This window comes from Lathamus discolor, chromosome 9, assembly GCF_037157495.1.
Source record: "Lathamus discolor isolate bLatDis1 chromosome 9, bLatDis1.hap1, whole genome shotgun sequence".
NCBI classification, from domain to species: domain Eukaryota; kingdom Metazoa; phylum Chordata; class Aves; order Psittaciformes; family Psittacidae; genus Lathamus; species Lathamus discolor.
The window spans coordinates 4695959-4719875 of NC_088892.1; the positions used below are offsets into that span (position 1 = coordinate 4695959).

The 23917-nt window shown below is 44.4% G+C and overlaps 1 protein-coding gene and 1 long non-coding RNA gene across 2 annotated transcripts in view; one reads left to right on the top strand and one right to left on the bottom strand.

The window, feature by feature from the left end:
- BRWD3 (bromodomain and WD repeat domain containing 3) overlaps positions 1–17614 on the bottom strand; it is a 59223-nt gene extending 41609 nt beyond the window's left edge. Inside the window, exons 1-6 of the mRNA XM_065690054.1 lie at positions 17370–17614; positions 17205–17263; positions 17012–17041; positions 16674–16733; positions 7862–8012; positions 5322–5420 (exon numbers count right to left, since the gene is read on the bottom strand). Of these exons, the coding sequence (XP_065546126.1) occupies positions 5322–5420; positions 7862–8012; positions 16674–16733; positions 17012–17041; positions 17205–17263; positions 17370–17406 (436 nt within the window). The 5' untranslated portion in view covers positions 17407–17614. The remainder of the gene's footprint in view (positions 1–5321; positions 5421–7861; positions 8013–16673; positions 16734–17011; positions 17042–17204; positions 17264–17369) is intronic.
- LOC136019649 (uncharacterized) lies at positions 16434–22251 on the top strand. Its single transcript, XR_010614990.1, has 2 exons — positions 16434–17252; positions 18925–22251. It is a non-coding gene; the product is annotated as an uncharacterized LOC136019649 (long non-coding RNA).
- The last annotated feature ends 1666 nt before the right edge of the window (positions 22252–23917 follow it).

Here is a 23917-nt window from a genome sequence, read left to right on the forward strand (position 1 = left end):
GTCAAAAAGCATAATTTCAAAGGGTTACTACCACATAACACCCGCCTGTAAATTTCTATAATTGAAGAATTTATACACAAGCAAAGAGATTAACTGGAAATGAAAAGAAATTGTTTCCAGATTTACAAAAGTCTTCTTATTTCCCAGTTTTATGCTCTGAAATTTGGACTATTTTTAATCACTCGGTGCAACTGGAAAGCTACATACAACAAGAAGAAAAAGTTGCACAAAAGGTGTAGATGCTTGCAAAAATCAGACTTCCAATGTGACCTCACCTTCAGTGTTTGTTTTTCATGTAAAAACACATATTCAGCAGTACTAAAAAAGCAAAACACACAAAGCCAAATTAATTTACTATCTGCCTACTGTTCAACTGATACCTGATATTACACAGGAGCTGTTAAGTGAAACTGTCCCCCTTAGCAAAGGAAAAAGGAAGTCTCTAACCCTTTTCCCCCACCTCTCACAGGAGAGTGCAGAGATCCCATCGAGATAAACGCTGTCAGGTTTGCTAGACATTGTTTTATTTACTATTGAAATATGCCAGCTTACCAGCTAAATTCTTAAAAATATTAAACCTCCCTTTCCGGCACACTGTGGACACTGATACGCCAACAGACAGATGTAGTCATTTGGCGATACGGTAATTCTGCTGTGCCTTTCAATGCTTAAATCATTTAAATATATAACAACAATGTATCTGCCTTTCAACAATTTCAAATGGTTTTGAAGATCGTTTCTAACCACACAAAGGACTGCGTGAATCAAAAAGGTACACCTGCATTTCAAAATACTCCCAATAATCTCAATACCTTCTATGCACTACAGCGTTTCCGTGCAATCCTGAAAATACAGCACTGCTATTTGCTGCAAATCACTCCAAGGAAACACTAAAAGGTATAACAAACAGTCAGGCAACTAACTCACTCACACAGCCTTTCATATGGCACTTGGCACCTAACTTTTCCAGTCAATTCCCAAACTTGCAATCAGTTCAGCTGCTGAGGATGTGAAAGGGAATTTGACCTTTTGCTGTGTCCATTTCCCTGTTTGAACAATGGGGACAAGGCTCCTCAATCTCCCATGGATAATTAAAAAATAAAAAGCTCTGCTTATGAAATGCTTCAATCACAAGTTTCAGAGAAATACAAACTATTGGTGCGCCCTGAGAAGCACCATCTTCACCAAAGCAACAGCATCTTCAAACAAAAGGTAACAAGTACTCAATGTATCTGATCCTCACTATAAAAATGCTTTGGGTATATGAGAAACGTATGCCACAAACACAAAGCTGGGATTGGGATTTTTGTCTTCAAACTATCACTGCCTTCAAAGGACCTGCAAAGTAAAAAACTCCCCACAAAGCAAAACAAACATCCCCATTTCCAGTTCTCGTATTTTTTGGTAGAAGGTTAATACACAATGTCTAAATAGGGCATTACTTATACATGACAAAAATCCCCGTGAATTTTGCTCTCTTCAGTACAATGAAGTTACTGTACTTGTAAGGCCTAAAAGCACTTAAAAAAAAAAAAACACCTCAAACCAATCCCACACAGAATTAGCAACAGAGTAACCCTAAAAACTTTTAGCAACCTATCAAATTAGCTGCTATACTTCACACCACACTGGGCATGACAGCTGCCAACTCTACCCCCTCACCATGCCCTGACAGGAAAAACTGTAATAACTGCATAGATGTTATTTTCACATTAAAAGTGAGCATTACAGTCCTTAGTGCAAGTACGGGCACAGTGGCTGGGGCAGAGAGAAGTCACACGCTGTAACAGTAATTTTTAAATCACAATCCATTCTACCAAAGATAACGGCAGAGTTTCTTGCGAAACTCTTGCAAGAAAGCTCACTTGGGAAGGATAAAACCAAAGCCCTTCACCAATAAGCCATCAGTGAAAACAAAAATTAAAAAGCAATCATCAGACACCACAAATTTCAATCTTAAGTCACAACTTGAGAAGGAATGAAAACGTTTCAGTGTGGACAAAGTCCCCTAGCTGCAGCAGTTTCCTTCCTCTCCCTATAAACCCTTGTCTCGTTCCACGTATTGCAAGCAAAAATATTGTTTTAAATGTAGTTTCTCTAGTATTAAGAGTGATGGCTTCACATTATACTATTTTACCCACTGAAACTGTAACTTCACTGTAGCTTCAGAATGAGGACATGACATTTTACACAGCCCAGGACATGTGGTGATCAGGCTCTGACCCCATCATAGGGCTGGATCAAGCATGGAGATCAGGTACCGATAAGATGACTGGGAAATAAACACATTTGGCTCACACATGTAAAATAATCTTCTCGGAGAGTGGATGTGTCCACAAAGACAGCTAGACCCAGGAAAAGCACAAGAAGAACAAAGTGTTCCAGCTGCTGACCTCACTGAGCAAATTTACAGCAGAGAAACATCATCAATTTCTGACTTCAACAGAGTACTGCTATTTGGCAGCCCTAAAGTAGCTGGATCACCTTGACTGCACATTTCGATACAGCTGAAATGCTTGTTCAGTGAGACTATGCTATGAATTTTCCAGTTCCAAATTCTGTGTTACTTTCTGTAACAACAGATAGAGATACATAAAGATTTTCTTGCTCAGGTTAGAACACCTCTAGTAACCAACTAAAGCGGGAAAACTGCCTTCTTTCTAATCTGCTTTGTGTTGCCTGCAGAAAAAAAGTCCTTACAAAACTGAAGTTGTATTAAAAAAAATAGCTATAGAAAATATTTACATCACATGTGAATAACTCCCATTGCTGAGATGCTGCCACCTTTCTGGCTGGAAAAGCACAAAGGGAGTCTTTAACATACCACTACTGCAAAGCCTGCAAAGAAACAGTCTAAAAAGACCATCCTCACTGTATTCACTGTGTTATCCTGTCAGCAGCAGAGAGCTGACAGCATGTTCCCTTCCTCTCCTCCCCCAGCAGATCACCACAGACCTCCAAGACTCAACAGACAACATGTTCCTGAGAATGACTCCACAACTCAGCACGTCTCAAAGGCACCCTCAGCCAGAAGATTCCAGCTCTGCACAGACATGCTGGGAAAAGGGTAAAACTGATCTTTTGCTCTGCTTCCACTGTGCATCACCTTCTCCTTTGGAGTACAGATGACAAAGTCACACCCCAAGCTCAACCAGATAAAGGCAAATCACTGCAGCTGCCAACTCTTCCAACTGGGAGGGAAAAGATACAAGAATACTTTTAGCTGCTCATTCTGTACCTTATTTACCCGTCTACGCAGGCAATTACACAATCATTATGTCTCACTCATGAACACACATTATTATGGGTGTCTATTTCTTCAGCCCAACTACTTCAGCAAGTAATTCAAGAAAACTCAATCTGACTAAGCCAGCACAGTATGGGAATACACAATTATGCCAATAATATTAAAGAGGTTGGGTATACTTCTTCATCTTGTATTTTAAAACAAGACACACACATACACACAAACTACAACATTTGTGGCTGTCACTACTCCTCAAAGAAAAACACCTATTTTGCACAAACATACACAGACGAATTTTGTGATCTCCACTTCAGGGTTAAAAATGGGGAATCCTAAAACCAAACTCCTGCCTCCTGTACAGCTTAACTATAGTCAACTCCTTATTTTAATACATGTGCACATTTTCCTCCCTTACTATGTATCTACACCGAGGAGACTATTCTTCCAGGAACCAATACTTACAAGAATTAATTCCTGGCTATAAAAGACCCATTTCCACACAACACCTTCGCATTTCTTAAAAAAACCCACAAACTAAACCCAATTCATAGGAAAATACCAAACCAAACAAATCATCCTGTTCTCTAAGTCACTATATAGTCACCAAGCAAGCAGCACAGACCTTTGCCATGAAAGTAAATGCTGAAGTCCAGTCTGCTAGTATGGGTCATTAATAATACTGCATATTCCAAAAACACACAGTCTGATTCTCCTCTTGTGAAAAATTGATTCAGAAGTCCTTACAGAAATACAGAACTGTAAAAGCTGAGTGTGTGCAATAAATCTGTAGTTTAGCCTATTAGCAATCCATCAGCCCAACTGGTAACAGCAAAGGAACTGCAGAACCAGTCAGGATAAACACGTAGATGTGTACAGAAGTACTAATATATGGAACCAGTTTTCTCTTTTTTAAAGCCCACAGTATGACTTATAAATTATTTGACAAAAGCAGGAAAAGCACTAATGCAACAGCTCCCTATGCACTAGTTCCAGGCAAATAGCCATTCCTTTTTCATACAGAAGACCTGTAATTAACTCTGCTATTCCGTCACACTGCTGCCACGCCACCACAGACCTTATGCAAAGCGTGCTATTGATTTCAACCACAAACAGCCTGGGCTTTGGCGCTTTAATGTCTGACAAGGATTAATTTTTAGTAATGAGAGAGAAAGTGCAGAAGCACAAACAGAACAGACATGGCAGAAACTGAAGACTGCCATCATCATCCCTACATCACCAAAGGAATGGGAGAAATATACGTGAATGGATTCCCTAACAAACCTGGAAAAGTCTCTACATTTGCACAAACACACAGTAAATACAGATAAAATCTCTTAAGAAGAAAAAAACCATGACCAACAGCACTTATATTTATGCCTACAAGAATCAAATTTGTTTGCTATAGAAATAATTAATGCAAGTTCAGACCATACAAAGAAAACTTTTCAGTTTAAGCAAACACAGAAATTCTGCGATGATATGCAAGCTGAATGCCTACATATATCTGAGTTTTATACAAGTTCTTCATCTAACTGAAACACTGAAGTAACCCAAATGTAGGTTTGGTGATTATTTCCTTTTTGGAGAGGGATGTTGCAAGCAGTCTGTTTTCTGTCATAATCAAACTAAAATGAATGGTTGGGTCCAGAAAGTTCCCTGGGAGCCAGGCGCTTTGTTCTGGCTAAGATTACTGAATGAAAAGATTGTCTCCATGCTCCTGTGACCATGCCTGTTCAATCTTACCAGCATATGTACAGATTATGTACACATCATAAAAAAATCCTCAAGCATGTTGCCCTCCAAACAGGAAGTTAACATGCAAAGCTTTTCAATGTGGCCACAACATTTTAACATGTGTACACACACTAGGGAAGATCCAAGCCTGAATAATACATAAAGGGCTATTCTATTGTCAGTGAGAAATCTCTTTCAGACTAATTCATGGTGAAATGTCAAAAAAGCCGTCAATGCAAGCCCACAGTAGTGTTTCAGTCAGCAAGAGTAACTTTCAGCTGGAACAGTAATAAAAATACAGAGAAGGAAAAAAACACCTTATGTAGGTTTCAAAACTCACCCACGTTTGGTGGTTTCCCATAATTTACAGGTAGTTCGGGAGGCCGGCCTCTGTGAAGAGCTGCAAATGCAGATCCTTTCCATAGTGTATGTCTGAAGTCTGTACCAGCAAGATGAACAGTGGGTTAGTGAAACAATCAGCCAAACTGGGTCCAACCGACCTATTTTTCTTTGAATCAAGAGCACCAAGCACAACTCCCAGCATCCCAAAATAAGATTTGTCTTTTTAAGCAGTTTGTCAGAGATCTAACACTTACAGAAGATTGCTACTCTGATTTCTAGTTCCTAAGCAATATGACTGTAGATTATTTCAGCTTATTTTGGCCTTCTTTTGGTGAGCAGGGAGTCTAAATTGATGGAAAGAAAATGAAAACAATAGGTGTGCTCAGTACTGAGGCAGGACTGAACTGCAGCATGTTTTTAGTCCTCCTGCAATCACAGCACATACAGGACCTTTCATTATGAACTGTACATTTGAGAATACACACATACATTTGCTCCCTGAAAGTGGCAGAAGTAAAAGGTTTGGTTTTTTCTGTCCTATAAATGTGTTTTCCTGCAGTTGGTGGCAATATGCCTTCCTTTCAGACTGTCCTTTGCACCCCACCCCCCAAAAAACATTGTTTTTTAAATGAAGACTGTTTTCTCTAAACACTCTCCAGCTTTCTGCTGCCAACTGCCCTCAGCGAGCCTCCTCTCTAGAACAATAGCAATTTTTCTGAGACTGCTCAGAGTGCCTCAGAAATTAGACCTGGACTTCTTCCATTTCTGGCCATCTGGAAGGAGGGAAATGAGCTTCTTACGGTGAGTAGGGGTGGAAACAGAAGGACAGTGCCACAGATTGGTGGATCTGTGTATCACCATTTAGATCTCTGAATATGAAGTGCACAAGCTTCCATGACTCAAACAGACACCCAAGAGCACCTTCTGATGAAAATCCAAACTGTATCACAGATCATTACAATGATACACATTAAAAACAGCACTCATGCTTTCTATAATAGCTCAAAATAGCCATAAATACTAATGGTAAATGGAAACTTCATACCGATATACAACTAGGGGGAGTGAAAATGCATGTACGTTAACTTTAGAAAAATTAAGCTCTCTTGTATTAGTGTGTTTAAACACCAAATGGCACAATATCACAGCACCTTCTTCTGAAGGGGAAAAAATCCCACCCTAAATCTACCAGAAATCTTTTTGCAATGCATTTATCACGTGGCTTAGGAAGCACTACTTCTTTCAGTGATTCATCTAGCCTCTGTCCCCTAGCTCACCTAAGAAACTTCTGTTTCTCTGCACAAAAATGTTTATTTTCTCTCTAAGATACAAACTGAATGTGAAATGAACAAATGGTTCTCTGCAGGCCTCTCTGCAAACCCGAAATTCTCCACCCAGTTATGGCACAGCATAAGCAAAACAAGACTCAGGCCCAAACTTTGTGTAAGGAAATGTGTTTGCAAACAGCACATCCCTCCAGGTGACATCCAAGGGATGAGCAGAATGCTAAAAGACCTTGTTAACATCACAGTGTGACTTCAGAGGATGAGGTAAATTAAGTGCTCAACTGCCACTGAAACAGGAAGGTCCTGCTCTCCCATCCCTCCTCCTCTCCCAGAAGAATGCTCCTGCTGCCTGTGTCACCTCCAGCACTCTGATCCTTCCATGAGCTCATTTAATTCACTACAACAGCAATAACAAATTTTGGAACATTTTAGCTCTCTGAATCAACACATCACAGGATCAAGTAACTTCTGGCTCCTACACGGAAGAAGTGGCAGCAGCATGGAGTGAGGAGGGAAGGGAGGAACCACTCTTTTCAATAGCAGATGGCTCTCAGATCTGTTTAGTTATAACATAAAACTGTGCTCTCAGGATCATTAGCACAATCAGAGCAGTTTTTCAAAAGAAACAGGACTGGTGCTCTATTCATGAAAGGAATGGAGGCTTTGGTTGAAATTAACTTTAAGCAAGGATAAGCAAGAATTATCACTGAATCAGTCTCACCTTCTCCCACCCTCTAAATACTGCCCTAAATGCCACCCTGCCCTTCGAGCTGACACACCAGTCTGCACAGCCAGGGAACTGAATAATGGAACAAATGGAAGAAATCAGCCTGAAAAATAGTCCAGCAAAAAACACAGACTGCTGGGTTAATTTAGATCGAGGCATGTGTGTATGTATATAAAAAAAATGGCTGTTTTTCAGATGGATCAAATGGATCCAGGCCAGTTCATCACATCATTTACACAAACACCAGTTCAATGTGCTGTGGAGGGGAGGCAAAGAGGCAAGTAACCACATCAGGCAACTGTAAGCAAGAGCTGCTCCTAAGACGGCATTTTCAACCAAAGAAACATGTATGTAACAGGACCAGCAATAACTGCACTTTAGCAAGACTACAACAAAAAAGCTGACAAGCATAGGAGACAAACCAGGGTTCATGCAAACACATACAGATACCACAGTATGAACTGAAACAAAAGGGGGTTTGATCACTGAAATAAAAATCAGTCACACACAAATTGAGAATCTTACCTTTTGCTGCCCTCAGTAGAGATTGGCGCCCGACACCTAGCAAAGTCTGCACACCTAGGACACTCTGTGGGATTTCCTTGTCTAAAAGGGGTCCAAGTCTCTCACAGATCCTAAGAAGATAATCCGGAGGGATGTGTGCATTGACAGCCACCTAAACATATAAACAATGAAGATGTTTGGAAATGGTTTTACTCTTGCTTCTACTGTTATTTCTTTGTTTGGTTCGTATTCAGTGTTGAAGTTACTGAAATCAAGTCTAATACCCCTGAAAGCCCCCTGAGAATATATTATACCAAAAATGTCTTTTAAAGTGACATGGCATGTTGAAAAAGTCAGACCAGAAATTCCAGGTGGTAGCAGCTACAGTTGTAATGTAGGATATCCCTTAATAACAAAACCCCCTGAAATTCAGAGTAGTGCTCTGTGTACTCAGTGCAGTTCTCTGATCAAACAAAGAATAGGACATCTTTCCTGAGGACTTTCTTTAAACCTTTTTTTACCCTCCAGTTCATTCTTTTCACATTTCTTGCTTAGCTGAAGCACTTTTGCCAGACACACATTACTGCAAGAAGCACATGTGCTAAAGCCTAAAGCCCTAAACATTGTTCAAAAAGCAACAGCCAATCTCCAGTTTTTAGTTGCTGGAAGTATATATCTTTAGGACCCACACGTGTAGGTTCCTAATTCATAATGTCAAGACAACATTCTTTCCCTTTAGACAGAGACTGTTTTCTATGGTGAGACAATAGCTTTTTTCCAACAGTCTGTTCAAACAGCAAATAAACTCTGCCTCATTATCCAGTATGTCCTGCACTTGCCTAACTTTTACTGCATTTACTAGCTGGCAGCAAAAACTCAACATCAGAGCTTATTTATCTCCTTCAACATAGGAAATGCAGCTACATCTATCTCCTTTCTCAACAGTAACAGGTCACTCAGCTTTTAAGTACCTGTGATTCACGACGGAAAAAAATAGTTGTATTAGAACTATTCCAACTTTCTGTTGCAATATTATGATGAAAGAGGTGGTCATAAACCAGGGGTTTCATTTGGTTTACCAAGCCACAAACTAATGCCAAATAACACTAAAGCTGACCTGAAAGGGCCAGAACAGTGCTCTTTGTAAAGAAATAATAGCAGGCATATGCCTGCACACCACCCTCTCTCTTACATGACCACTTCAAATGTGGCCAGTCACAGGCCAATATAGGGCTGGAAGTACTCACTGCCCATGCAGTTCCTCCCAGTGGCATGGGACAAGTTCTTGTGCAGCTGCAGTGATCCAGGATGATTCCCCAATCTGGTTAACACCACAACCAAGCTCTCATCTGGATCAGCTCCAGTGCTCACCTACTCAGAGGGAGCAGTTACAGCTCTCCTGGCTAGGAACTCAGAGGGAGCAGTTACAGCTCTCCTGGCTAGGAAGGCTTACCCAACAGAAGAAGGGTTTTTGCCAGGTTTAGCAAAACTGACTGTGATTCACAGAAGGGACAGAGCTGGTAGAAAGCAAGGTCCAGGACCACTTCTTTCCACAGAGCACCATCAGATAGGCCCAGGTATCCGGCCTACTCAGACACAAGGATATGCCCAGCTCCTGCCCCAGCACACCGAAGGGAGCAGCACGCATTGGGAAGGAGGAAAAGGTATTTCACTCCAACCTGCTGCCAAAACATTGTTCACTGAACTATGTCATCAAACATATCATTAATACATGTCATTGGGAAATTGTTCACTCCAATTGGGCAACAGCAGTGGTGCTACAGACTCAGCGCAGTGAGTCACACCTTGTATAATGCAACCGCCTGCATCACAAGCAGGATCAACCCCATCCCACAAATCAGATTTTAACCAAAGAAACACAAAAAGGAAGGGCTTTTCTAATCATATATACAAATTATCATTAGACTAAACCCAACTGAAAACTCTTCCAATCTGATGGAAACTGACAGAAGAGAGTCAGTCTTCTCCACACATCCTTTCAGTCACTGGGTGCTAGTGTCTGGCTTTCTGATGGAAACAAAAGAATCGCAGCTCTGCAGGAACAATAATCTCAAGGAATACATTCATGTAGTCCCATTTCATTGCTTTTCATACTATGAGCATCAAGGAATGACCCCATGAATGCTCTTTTGCACTGACCCAGTTCCTCCAGCCATTCTAACTTCATTTCTTTTTCCCAGAAAAATCACAGACTTCCAAACTTGCATTAGTACCTTCCCACTGTAAATTACAAAGTAATTTACAATGTCTTTTACTGCAAATTACACGATATTATAGAAGTCAAAATGAGATAAAAGGATTATCTGAACTTTTGTATTTGCCTATCCTTCTTACTCATTTCTGAAATATTACAAATGTGTTAATGAGATGAAGTATTTTATTATCCTGCTCTAGCCTCCCTTCAGTATGTAAAAGATCTGAAAGCATCTCAAACAAAGGCTATTCTAGAGTGAATCTGCAATTTAATAAAATCTGAGTATGAAATCCTTTTTTACATCTCTGATAATTAGTTACATGCTTCTCAGTCCACAATTGCCAATTCTAATAATTTATCAAGATTAAAGGATTTAAAAGAAAGAGAGCAAACAATCCAGAAGCTATGGAATTTTACACTTCTAGAGCAGGGAAAAAACCAAACCATACCACTGTCTCTGGAAATACACAGTTTCGCAGAAAGTCCAAACCATTCTCCTAGCGTCATGCAGCAAAACACTTCCCCTTTCACTCAGGAACATGCTCCTTCTAAAGTATCGCTGCTATTCTATGTCTAGAGAAAGGTGCTGAATTCAGCCTGGCAGCAAATAACCTACTATGGAGACAGAGCAGTCCTGGTTAGCTCAGTGCATCGACTCAGAAACGGAAAGGGACTTTATTGGTTAAAGATCCGCAGGTTAAGCCTCAGTTTTATAAGGAATAGCAGAGAGAGAGAACTTCAACACATGTGCAGATCGGCCAGCATTCAAAGATGAAAGATGGATGCGCCAGACTGACAGAGCATGTGGCAGTTATCTGCACATGCCTGGTGGTAATTTGCCTGGGACATCCAGACGTTAAACAGCTCAGGATACCAGACATCTGCTTGATTGCAGCCCAGACCAGAAAAGTTGGCAACTCCACCGTGGAGCCAGAGTTAAATCGGCACAAGCATGCTGCTGAGGAATCTAGATTTGGCACAATTTTATTAGACTGTAAATTTTTCTAAGCAACAGTTAATGTGGAGCATATTGCACAGACCAGGCACACACTGAAGTGACCATTCACTTTCATAACACGTCCTACTCACCAGATTTGCCACCTGCAATCAGAACCATGCCATGCTACAGAAGAAATGCTGTATCACACTTCTTTACCTGAACATTTTCATGTTTCTACAAGCCAGAAGAGCCCAAATAAATGACCCTTAACCTGAATATTGTCGTTGTTGTTATTAGCAAAGCAGGCAGCAAGAGCAGCAAATTCTCCTGGAGAATATTTTTCCATATGAAGTTCCAGACAAAATGCTTAAACCACAGCCCAACGCAAAACAAGCAATCCTGTTTTCAGGTTCCCGAAAGAACTTGAAACAAAAATCCTTTCTTTCACCTCTGCATGAGATAGCTGTAAATGGATTCTAAGTATCTTTCCAAAACATGAAGCTGAAAACATAGAGCTGAGAGAAACAATGATTTCTGAAAAATCAGATTTTCGTTGAAAGAAGGATGGAAAAAGGCAAAGCTTAGCATCAGTTATAGCCACACCTTTTAGTGTGTGGTAGTCCAAACCCCATACACGGATATTATCACCTCCTCAAATACATGGGAAAATATTTTTTAGAGTATTAGAAAATATTTTAGAAAACTCAAAAAAAAAAAAAATTGGAGACAAGTAATACAGGCCAAAAACATGCCTGACAAGAACTTTTTAAAGTGTGTCATTGAATAATGCAGAAGAGCTGAAAACGTGATAAGTGAGAGCAAGTTCTGCACCCTGGAATAAATTGTGATGGGAAAAACCTTTTGTTGCCTTAAGATGTGAAAAACCCTATAATGGTTAACATGTGAAAGCACAAGAACATGCCACAGTAACACAGAAGAGTTCTCAGACGTCGTAACCCTACAGGTCTTCTGGATCTAAAAATCTGTCAAGAATTGCATAAAGTTAACTCATTCTTTTAAACAAATCTACATAAACAACCCCGGGCAAATATAACACAGCCATGCCTGCTTGAACCAGTATGGACATAAGTTGCTACAGTGATAAGCAGCTCCAAGTAAAGTAAACTAGGTAAAGAACTATTAGTGAAGTCATATCAGGACTAGGAGAAAGTCATACCCCTAAAGGTGTTCATGCTTCTATTGTTGGAAGCATTACCATGTAACCTCAAAGACTACTGGGCAAAGGGTTCTCACTGGACAGCTAAGAAGACAGGCAAGAAGCTTGTTGATCCCAGAAACAAACAAACAAAATACCCTGGTATGACTCCTGACAATTTCTCCTCCAAGGAAGGAATTTCCTACAACAGAGGAAACAAACAAAAATGACTCGTTGCAAGCTCTACTTATAAGATGCCTGTCTTCCCAGGGATCAGAACCAGATAGCTCTGAAATATCTCTTTTGGGAAGCCCAGTAAAACATTGCTTCAAAGCACAGACTAAATGTGACACAAGACCAGCATTATGGAAGCAATGCAGGCTGCAACACAGACCTTCGAAGGCTCCACTGTAGCCAGTCCCCTGTGGGCAGTTGTGCAGCAGCAGCAGATTTCTAACCTCCAGGCAGTCGTACGACACTTCCCTTGTTTGCCAAAATAACAATCAATTAAGAATCAATTGACAACTGTATCAAAAAGGCAGTAGAGGAGACCAAGAAGACCAAGCTGAGCAAGCAGGAAATTATTCAAGACTTCAAATACAGAATCTCAGCAAAAAGGAGCTCAGATACTGGACGTGCACAAGATGTCAACAGTATGCAAATAGACATGAATTTGAAAAGCCATTACCAGATTCCCCAGAGAGAACAGGTTGGAACTACCATACTGCCAGATGACATTTTCCTGAGGTGACAAAACCGTAACATCTCTTCTCTGCTAATGCAGGATTGGTGGTACCTATAAATAACAGAGCCTCGGACTCAAAGCTAGTTTTAAATCAATGCAGACGGGCAGGCAGAAACTCAAAGCCAAATCCCATAAGCTGTTCCATACCAGCACAGCCACTCAAGGATGCAAATTCTCCACTTGAATACAGTGTCAAACAATAGCTGATTTTCTGTTTTTCCTGAAATTATACTTATCTTCAGCACAAAGACCAAAACAGGCTGAGCCAGAAAAGACAGCCTGTCAAAGTTCTTGAAATCCAGACCAGAGCCAGTCATCTTTATCAGGAATAAAGAGAGATAATTTCAAACAGCAGTCCACTGGAGACTGTTCTGATAAGCTGAGTTGGTTCAGCCTGACTCATCTGTACAACAGCTGACTCTACACTGAATGGCCATGGTTAATTTAAAATAGGTGTACTAATTGTGTGCAAGTTTGACATACTTCAGGCCTTCATAAGGAAAGTGATGACCCTTCCCTTTACAAACATGTTTCATGCCTCAAGACCACCAGCAGTCAATAACAAAATAAAACCCACCTTGGAGTACATCTGGATGACTACCTAGACAGGCAGCCATATGTTGCACATAAAAAGTACTCCAAAGTGGAACAAAGAGAAACGACAATGGGAACACAAACACACATAAGCGAGTCTTCTCTGCACGGTTTTGCTCATTAGGTGTGATTCTTCTTATTGTATCTTAAACTACTCTTCTGCTTGTGGTACCTGACATTTAAAGTCAAAGACCAAGTTCAAATAAAAAAAATTAAAAAAAAAAGTAAAGAAAAAGAAATCTCAACAGAGAGTTTTCAGACCTTGACTAAAAGCTGGAGTGAAGTGGGAGTAAACATTCCCGAGATAAAAGCCACCTAATAGGAGATTCAGTTGTTACATCTTTATCATTTCCAAAAGAGCAGTAACATACTCAATGGAAAGAGTATCGGTGTATTTTCTGAAACATACCAACACCAACCTGAATAGTCAAACTGAGAATGGAAAACAAAGTTGAAACATCAGCAACTAAACCAAGAAATACTTGGTTGGATTCACCAAAGCAGATACTGGGCAAGCAACCAAAGAAATCAGACTTCTCTAAATTCACTGCGTTCGACTATCTCAGGCCTGCCTGGCCAGAGTAGTTGCAACACAGGGCAGAGATTGTAATTGAATATGGTTTTCTGTCTGGAAGTATGCAACAGGGAGAAATGGGTAGAAAAGACTCTACCTCCAATTGCTAGCATCTGCAATTTATTTCGGTTCACTATGTGCCTGAGATAATTCAAACAAAGTTTGGAGTTATCTGTGTTCTTCACAATCCTGGCTTTGTTCTAAACACAACATGCAGATATCTAGTTAGTCCTGAAGTCGAGTAGTTCAGGTTAATATACAATCATATGCAACCAAAGGTCCAAATTCCAAATACATCAAACCCAAAGCAATGAGGGGAAAAACCAGCCTTTCTTCAACAACCTCAGCAGTGAAAGCTTCAGTCTGAGGATGAATAGAGAGGAGCTCAGTTCACCCTACCCAGCATCAACCTGCCTCACTGTAATGATTCATTCATAGTCCTGTTCCTTACTGTAAATCATAATAGAAAGTAAAATAATACTCAGTAACAGTCATTACCACTAAATACTACTAAATAATAATATATAGTACTAAATAAGAAGGCAATCTAAAAGGAATTATTAATTTCATACAAGAGGAAAAAAAAAATCCTATACTTAATTTTGATAATTCTATACAGCAAGAAGCAATTTCCCATTAATTCCAATCCTCACTTTACAAGGGTTTATCTCCTGTTTCTGAAAGTTTAAAGTGCATGGTTTCAACAACACCACGCAACACACACACATCAAAAAAGGTTTTAAGGCTTTTCTATTCACACCCCATAGAACGAAAGGGAAAAACGCACATGCTACTGTAACTAAGCAAAACCAGTGTGTCTGAAACGAGACTTCATACTGTCAGTTTCCTCTGAAACTGTCAATAGTCATAAGCTAAACCTGAGCAGCCCATAGTTACAGTCCATGTAAATTTAAAGTAAATTCAGCATTAAAAGGTATTGAATGCAGTACTTACTCTGTGTCAGCTCACACAATACACAGTCCCAGAATTATCCACAAGAGGTATGATGAAGCATGACTTTCATCTTAAATTCGTAATACATTTTGGCAAAGGAAAGCCAGCAGGTACAAATGCCTCATCTCGACACAAGGAGCTTTTCCATCTGTGTCTGAGCTTCTGCAACATTGCTAAAGTGGAAAACTAACTGTTGAGCAAGCTATAAAGCAGTTGGAGCAACAGTCATGTCAAAACGCCACATCACCCTTGCACTGAGCAAGACGGGAAAGGCAAGGATGTACTTTCAATTCCTTCCAGGTGAGGAGACAGCAATGATCACATGCATGCAGTGTATCAATATTAGAAAAGCTATTAGTAAGTTTACCGCATTCCAACTGCAAAGTGCTAAATCAGCACCAGACATTATTGCCCAGAGCTCCCAGAAATGGAAACAAGGCCATTTGTACCCTTCAGAAACACATCAGAATGACTCTGGGGTTTCGCTACTGTCTCAGGGAGGCCAGCACGGACACGCGCATCGCAGGGCCGCAAAGGGAGATCGTCCATCCCCACGGACCGGGCCCTGGGCAGCGGAGAAGAAAACTGTCCTTTCTCAATGACAGAGATCCGTGTGGTTTGTACCTAGCACAAGCAGCTACTCCATGTATTTCACCGGCATTTCATAGTTTCAATGTATCATTTCCTAAAACCCACTCTTTTTTACACTGAAGCAGGCCCAGCCGCCCCGGCTTGGCTCAGGGTTTGAGCCCCGGCTGCTGCCGCAGGCCGGGTAAACCCTGAACCCGGCGACGGGCCCGGCGGCACGTCGGCACGGAACACACACACACACACACACACACACACACACACACACACATCCCCCGCTGCCCGCGGCCCCCGCAGCCTCCGGGGCCTGGCAATGACAGGAACCAGCTCCCGCGGCCTCCGCCACCCCGCGGGGGTTTGGCCGCGTTGCTCTTCGCTGCTGCGGCGTGGGGTGGGGGGGAGACCCGGGCCCCATGAGCCCTATGAGCCCTATGAGCCCCATCGCCGGCAGCGCAGGGCGGGGGGAGGCCTGTCAAACCGCCTCCCCGTGAGGCGGCGGGCGCACGGGCGCCGCAGTGCCGGGAGCCGGCCGAAGCGCCCCGAGGCCCCCTGCAGGCCGCAGCGGGGCCGCCCCGGCTGAGCGGCGAGGGGCGCGCAGGGCAGCCGGGGGGTCCAGAGGGGGAACCGGCGCCCCGCGCCCCATCCCGCCCACCCTGCCAGCTCCTCCGCGGCGCCGCAGCCAATCGGCTGCCGCCTTCCATCGCCTCCCGCCGCTCTCCGCGTTGTAAGACGCGGCGCCATTCGCCGGGCTGGGCCCCGGTACGTGCCCTCAGATAACCCTCCCAGCCCCACAATAGCACGTCGCCGGCAGTCAGTCGGCACCAAGCAGCCCCCACCGCCGCCCCGCTGTGTGCGTCCCCCCTCACCCGGCCCGGCCGCGCCTCCGCTTCCCTCCCGTCCGCACCCCCGCGGCCCGGCCCGGCAGCGGCCGCGGCCTCGGCGGGGCGCAGCCCTGAGGGAGGACCGGCAGGGGGGTCGGGGGGGGGGGACACGGGGAGCGGCACACGGTTCGGCGGCACGGAGTAAGGGGAACTTGTCGGGGAAGTCGGGAGTGAAAGTTGGCTCACCAGGTCCTCGAAGCTCCGGCGGTGCTCCTTGCCCTGCCAGTCCAGGCGCCGGGGGATCAGCTGCGGGAGGGAGACGGGGAAGAAGGGGAGGAGGAACGGGGACGGAGGCGGCCGTCAGACCCCGACCGGCCCCGCGCCGAGCGCCCCCTCCCCGGGCAGCGAGCGGAGCCCCGCCGGTGCCAGCCCGCCCCGGGGAGGAGCCCCTCCGCCGCTGCCCCCGGCCCGCCGCCCGCAGGGTCTCCCGAGCCCCGGGCTGGCTGCACCGGGGCAGGGCAACCCCCGACAGCCCCCCGGCCCGAGGGCTTCCCCCGTCCGTCCCGCCGAGGCAGGCGCTTTACCTGGTGCTCCTCCAGCTCCTCCACCAGCACCTGGGGAGAGACGGACACACGGACACACACACATACACACAAAGGACGTGAATCCGGCGCCCGCAGCGCAGCGGCTCCCCCGCCTGCCGTCCCCTTGCCCCGGCCCGGCTCGGCCCGTCCAGTCCCCGCCCGGCCCGGCCGGAGCTCCCGGCTCCCCGCTCACCTGGGCGGATTTCTTGCAGGGTCCGGACTGCAGGAACCGGGCGATCAGGTAGTAGAGCTCTGCGGAGGGGAGGGGAGGGAGGGAGGGAGAAGGGGACACGGTTACAACGCGGGGTGGGGGGGGCCGGCGGGGCGGAGGGCAGCCCCCGCCGCCAGCGATACCCACCGGCTTCGAGCTGGGTCGGGGCGGCCGCCGTCGCCATCCTCCTCAGGAGGCCCGAGGGGGAGGGGGGGTGGCGGATAGCACCCCGGGGAGACGCCGCTCCTACTGCGGCAGAGCCCCCATGGAGGAGCCCCGCTGCCCGTGCGCGGCGCTAGCCCCGGTCCGGCTCCCGCTCGGGCTCATCGCATCGCCGGTCGCCCCATAGAGATCCCGGCCCGAGAGGCAGGCGCCGAGCGCGGTGCAGGGCACGCCGCCCGCCGCACGAGGGCGCTGCACGGCTTCGCGACGGGGGGAAGCGGCGCCGGGAGGGGACGGGGCGGAAGCGCCTGGCCGGAAGGAGGAGGGTGTGACGCAGCGGGGTGGTGCTTGTGCGTCACGCGGCGCTTCCGGCCGGCGGCTCGGTGAGGGAGCGGTGGTGATGGCGGCGGTGGTGGTGCCGTGCCTGGGCCCTGCGCCGTGGCCGTAGGAGCCGAGCGCTGGGAAGCGGAGGACCGGGGAACAATTAGTTGTTAATAAGCGCAGGGATCTTTAGGGACGCGGTGTCCGGGCGTGAAGAGCTGGAGGCACAGATAACATGGAATGGTTTGAGTTGGAAAGGACCTTCAGATCATCCGGTCCCGGCCCCCTGCCACAGGCAGGGACCCCTTCCTTGCTCCGAGCCCCTGTGTCCAACCTGGCCTTGAGCACTGCCAGGGATGGGGCAGCCACAGCTTCTCTGGGCACCCTGTGCCAGCGCCTCAGCACCCTCACAGGGAAGAGCTTCTGCCTTATCCCCAGCCTGAACCTCCCCTGTTTCAGTGTGAACCCATCACCCCTTGTACTATCGCTACAGTCCCTGATGAAGAGTCCCTCTACAGCACCATTGTAGGACCCCTTCAGGCACTGGCTGTGCTCATGGCATGGTTTAATCCACCATAAACATAGAGGTGCTGATGCCCCATAAACAAAGTGTGATGGGGATGCCTGGGGTTGGGCACCTGGAGAAGTGTTTCATCGCTCAGACGGGCTGTGGTGCGTCTCACATGGAGTGGGCAGTGCCAGTGTGTCAGCAGGTACAGTCAGTACTACACCCTGAGGGGCATGGCCATGCCAAGGTTGCAGGATGGGAGGCTGCAGGAGCCAAATTAAAATTGTTTGCTCCCAGTATCCAGGAAATGAAAATATGATTGATACAGCACATGTTCCCTCCAAGGAAAAAAGGGCTCAATATCAGTCGCTGTCAATATTCTCGAGGGAAACAAATACTTTTTCGATGGGAAATAATCCTGTCAAAGCTCCAGAAATTTATGCCACCTTAGTAATAAGTTGTTCAAACATATTAAGTGAACTAGCAGCATTCTTTAGTGTAAAATTGTGGTTTGCCACCATATATACTTGACATTGGGTATTAGAACTCCCCAAGCCTTGGCAGTGTAACAATCAGTGTCATAACTGGAAAATGAAAAAAGACAACTCATCTTTATGCTTTGAATGCCAAGAGCTGAATCATCCTCAGTCAATGCCGTTGAAACATTAGGAATAAATTCATTCTGAGCATGACTGGGCTTTCTGTTTTCAGAGTTCTACCTGCTGTTGCTGTCAGGATGTGATCCTTCCTGCTGGAAGCCTCTTGCTGGGGTGTTTCAGGCTGCCCAGCCAAGCACAGGAGCTCTCTGGAGGAGTTGGGCACTTGACATTCCACTGCTCTGCGTACTTCATCTACACTCACCCACCCATTTACACAGCCGCGGGAGTTGTTTTGTGCCAGGAGTTCACTGAGTGATGTGGAGACCTCATTTCTTCATTCTCTGAAGTTCTCAAGCTGCTCATGAGAGTTTAAATACATAAAAAAGTCACTCTTGGAATCATTTTAAGGTTCATTGATCAGCTCGTCACCCACAGAGACACAAGGTGATGCCTCGCCAAGCTGCAAACCTCCATTCTAGGGATAGTAACAGCTCTCCCACCTCTCCAGTGTTACCAGCAAGGGTGCTTCCTTTGAGAGAGACAGTCCAAAACTGCAGTTCTGAAATTACCAGCTAGGAAAAGAGCGTGGTGATACTCACTGTCCTTAGAGGTAACATGTTTCCCACCTGTCTTCAGAGCTGAGAATTGCAAGCTCATCTTTTTATGCATGACAGGTATGCATAAAATGTATGTTTTATAATAATATTTTATAATATACCCTGAAACTACGTATCAGTCTGTGACAAGAGAAATCACAGCACCATAAATATTGTATAGCACCATGTTCTGGTGTGTTCTATTGCTAAGAGTTACCCAGTGCATTTCTTTATGAAATTGTGCTTTTATTTGAGCTTTGGGGTGGCAACACATGAAGTTGCGCCACCACAATAGGCAGGATTATTCTTTGGGGGCCTGTAGAGCTGATGGGATTTTCTGTGGTAGCTAAAATAGGCTCTGAAATGGAAAACCTGGGATAGAAAATGTCCCCAAAGGAAGCTTCTCTGTTCCTCATGTATGTCCTTCCTACACTATTCCATACAGAAGCCTCACTTAGGCTCTTTGCTTAAATGCTTATAGATACATGACCTCACTGCTCTGTGTTGCTCTGTGTTGCATGCTCATTGCTGCTGAGATGGATTCATGCATCAACAAGAAAGGAGCATGTTAGTAATCACCCAACTATTTGTTGTGTGTGTGTGGCAGAGTACAGGTGCGCAGGCATCCTGCAGTCCAGTGAATACAAACAGAGTGTTAGTCATGCCCAAAACAGCTGTTGTATAACTCTTCCCTTGGCTGGGCTCCGTCAGTGCGTTGTGGCTGCAGTTTACTGCTCTGCAGAGTGACTCCTGAGCCTCTTCCCATACTGCTGGTTCCCTGGCACCTTGGCTTCCTATCATTAATGTTTTCCCAGTTGCTTTATTATTCCCTGAGGCTGCTATAAGGACTGTGACTGATGCCTCTTCCCACTTTTCCCGGATTTCCCCCTTAAGGAGTCATCTGCCTGGCGAGTAATGCCCATCCTCAAGTGTAGCTTTTGTTCCCCGGGAGCTCTGTCTCCACAGCACACTGCAGCCACACGCGCATCTTGCAGCTCCATGACTCATCTCTCTCTGGATCCTCTGCGTCCAAGCAGCAGCATGCTGGGGGATGATAGTAAATCTCCTAGTGAAAGCCAGATTTTATGGTTGTGCTTATTCATCTTTCTCCAAAGCAGAACTCTTATTATGTAAATGCCAACAGAAGCAGCGGCACCAAATAGTGAGGAACACATTAACTGGCGTGGTAATCGTTGTTAAGGGACAACGGAGATATTCAGAAGCAGAGGTGCTTTGAGAAGGAAACTGGATGGTAACAGTTTCTTTCCATACTGCTCTTTAAAGAATAAATAAGTAGAAAATAAAGCCTTTTAATAAGTAGAAATTTAAGCCTTTAAAGGATATTAGGAGTAGAAACCGGTAGTATTCAAAAGCCCATCCCTTCCACCCATTTGGTTTTGTAGAAACCTCTCAGCACTTGAAAACAAGCCATTTTTCATCTTTTTGCATCTTTCTGATCCACCCAGGCTACACTAGTGCTTGTAGTCAGCGTGCTTCTCATACCTGTATTCCACTATGAAATGGCCCATCATGCCCTGTTACTGCAGTTGAGAGTAAATGCAAGCCAGCAGAGTTTATCCCTCTTTAATTTGACTATAAATTAAATTAACTTCCCAATAGTCAGCTTGTAACACCAGGTAAATGTCTTTTTTTCCTTTAGTGTTACGCTGTCCCAGTGGGTCAGATTCTGACCTGCTTTTAGTGTGAAAACATGATTGCAATTTTTCACAAACCAGACGAAGATGTACTGCTGCAAATCAAAAAGAGAAGGTTTAGAGTGGAATCCTGCAGGTGTGCCTGGATTCTTCCTTTCCTTTTCAGTAAATGTAGATGGGAATACATATGTCTGAATCCATATGGGTTTAAACACTAGAGCGAGTTAAACATTTTCAACTTTTTCCTGTATTTTCCATGCACATTTCTATGTACATCCTGCTTATCTTGGGCCCTTCATATGCAGCTAAGTGGCAAACAAGGATTTGTAATTGTTGCAGAAATGAAGTCCCAAGATTTTGTTTAACTGGTAGAAAAATAAGTGCTATTTAGAAGGAATTCAAGAGTTGGTACCTTGTACTATGCAGTTACCACGTAGGCAAACATGAATATGGAAAAGTCAAGGTTTATTTTAGGATTATCTCTAAATGTGGCAACTTAAAAATTAAATGTAGGTATCACAGCTTATTTATTCTTAAGAAAAAAAAAAAGAGTTGCAAACAATTAGCGGTAATTATAGTCATGGGCTTTGCTTGAGTGCAGAGATTCTGCATGCACACTGCCATCCCGTCTTGTGGGACAAATCTCCATATTTCCACTCCTTCATACAGCTTTCTCCCTGGATAAGAGCTGTTAAATAATAACTAAGTAGCTGCTGGGTATTATACAAGATCTGCTCTAGGTTTATTGCTATTTTTAAAGAAATAGTATTTAAATTCCTTGCTGCATCATGCCAATCTTTCCTCTAGATGGTGCCCGAAACCCAAGAGTTGGGTGTAATACTATCCCATATGGAAGGCTATTGGGAAATAGTCAGGACGCCACTCTCCTTTGTTTCTAAATTCTATCGTATAACACTTCATCTCAGTTGATAGATTACTTGTTCTGCATAATGTAAATACAGTGTTTCTTCCTCTTGAGAATCTTAAAATCCGTTTGCTAGAGCCTAAAGTGCCACCTGCCTGGAACAGTATCATCTGTTACTCTGTGGACCGATCCATATTTCATATTTCTTATGGCAGCCATTAAGTGGTGTTAGCTGTTGATTGGCTAGATGGTATGTACATCACTGCTGCAGCTGTGGAAGCTTGTTGTTTGCCTAGTTTTCAAATAAATTAATTATCTCTGAATTATGTCTATATTTTACATAGAAAGGCAAAATTTCAAATATGGATGAAATGCATATGAAAACGAGCAACAGTGATCTGTGTTATAAGCTCATAGCTTTGTAAGCAGAAGGACTGGGTAAATAGTGTCAGTATTCCAGTGTATTCAGCATCACTGAATTTCAACATTATACCTGAAAGTGCTTTTAATCCAGCAAGTTCTATAAGCAGAAAAATTCATAGAATCACGGAATGGTTTGTGTTGGAAGAGACCTTAAAGCTCCTCCAGCTCCAACCCCTGCCACAAGCAGGGACACCTTCCACTAGAGCAGCTTGCTCCAAGCCCCTCCAACCTGGCCTTGGACACTGCCACGGATGGGGCAGACACAGCATCTCTGGGCACCCTGTGCCAGCGCCTCAGCACCCTCACAGGGAAGAGCTTCTGCCTAAGAGTTCATCTCAATCTCTGCTCTGTCAGTTTAAAGCCATTCCCCCTTGTCCTGTCACTACATGCCCTTGTCAAACCCACTTTCCAGATTTGACATTGGCCCCTCTCCAGCCTGTCAAGGTCCCTCTGGATTACTGTTATTTATAAGCAACAAGGCAGTTTTTGTTAATGTTGGTATTACAACTGTGGTTGGCAACATCCCTATCTGAGGGCCTGATTCTGACCCTGTGTCCCCAGGAGCTCCCCAGTTAGGATTGAGCACATATCTCCACCTTTTCCCAACAGCCTAGCACTTCCCATAAGATGGCCAGGGCTGTAGCCAAGTGGGGGGTCGTGATGTCCCTCAAAAGGGACTCTCACCCCAGAAACACCACCTGATATTTCCTGGGACTAATTCAGCAACTTCAAATCTTCCTATTTTTATTTATTTATTTTTTTAAATAATCCTTTGATTTTTGATTTTTTTGGGTTTTGGGGCCTAATCCACTTCTGGAAGTGCTCAAGAGCTGTGAGCCTGGGTACAGTGTGTGACTGCAGCTGTAAATTCCGCACCTCTCTCCTTGCATAGCACTGGAACTCCAGCAACTAAGTATATAATTTAAATAGAATTATGTCCCTGTGTATCCCATACTCTTTCTCTGCTAAGTTATGAGGACTTTTATGTCTTTTAATTCTCTTGGCCAGTATTAGCTATTTTGGAGAGCGAGCACACACAGGTCACAACAGATTTTAAAAGTGCTGCTTTCATTGAAATAGAAGTTTTTGGAGGTATTTTGTATATTTATTGATATCCATAACAGGTAGATGTTGTAAATAAGCTCATTAATACTTCTGTGGGTTTCTCATGAACTTTCTAAGTCATTACTAAAACTAATGCTTCAGGTTGACGATGAGGAAAATGGAAGGGGCTGTGTGAGTCACAATAACACCGAGATTACAAACCAAAACCAAATCAAGAAGTCACCTCCCTTCCCCATGCTCTTTATGTATCCCTGCTGTATTCTCTTTTAGGCATCTCTTCCAAATAAGAAAGCCCTACTCTGTTTCACCCCACAAGGTGATTTTTGCAGACCACTACTCCCTCCTCTTGTGTTTCCACTTTTTCTGGGTATCCACCCTGTAAAGAGATGGCTGAAACATGCGGGCATGCCACAGGCTCCTGCAGGGCTGTAGGAACACTTGTTTTGATTTGTTCCTTGTGTCCTCCCTAATAATTCCTTACATCTGTTTGCCTTCTGACTG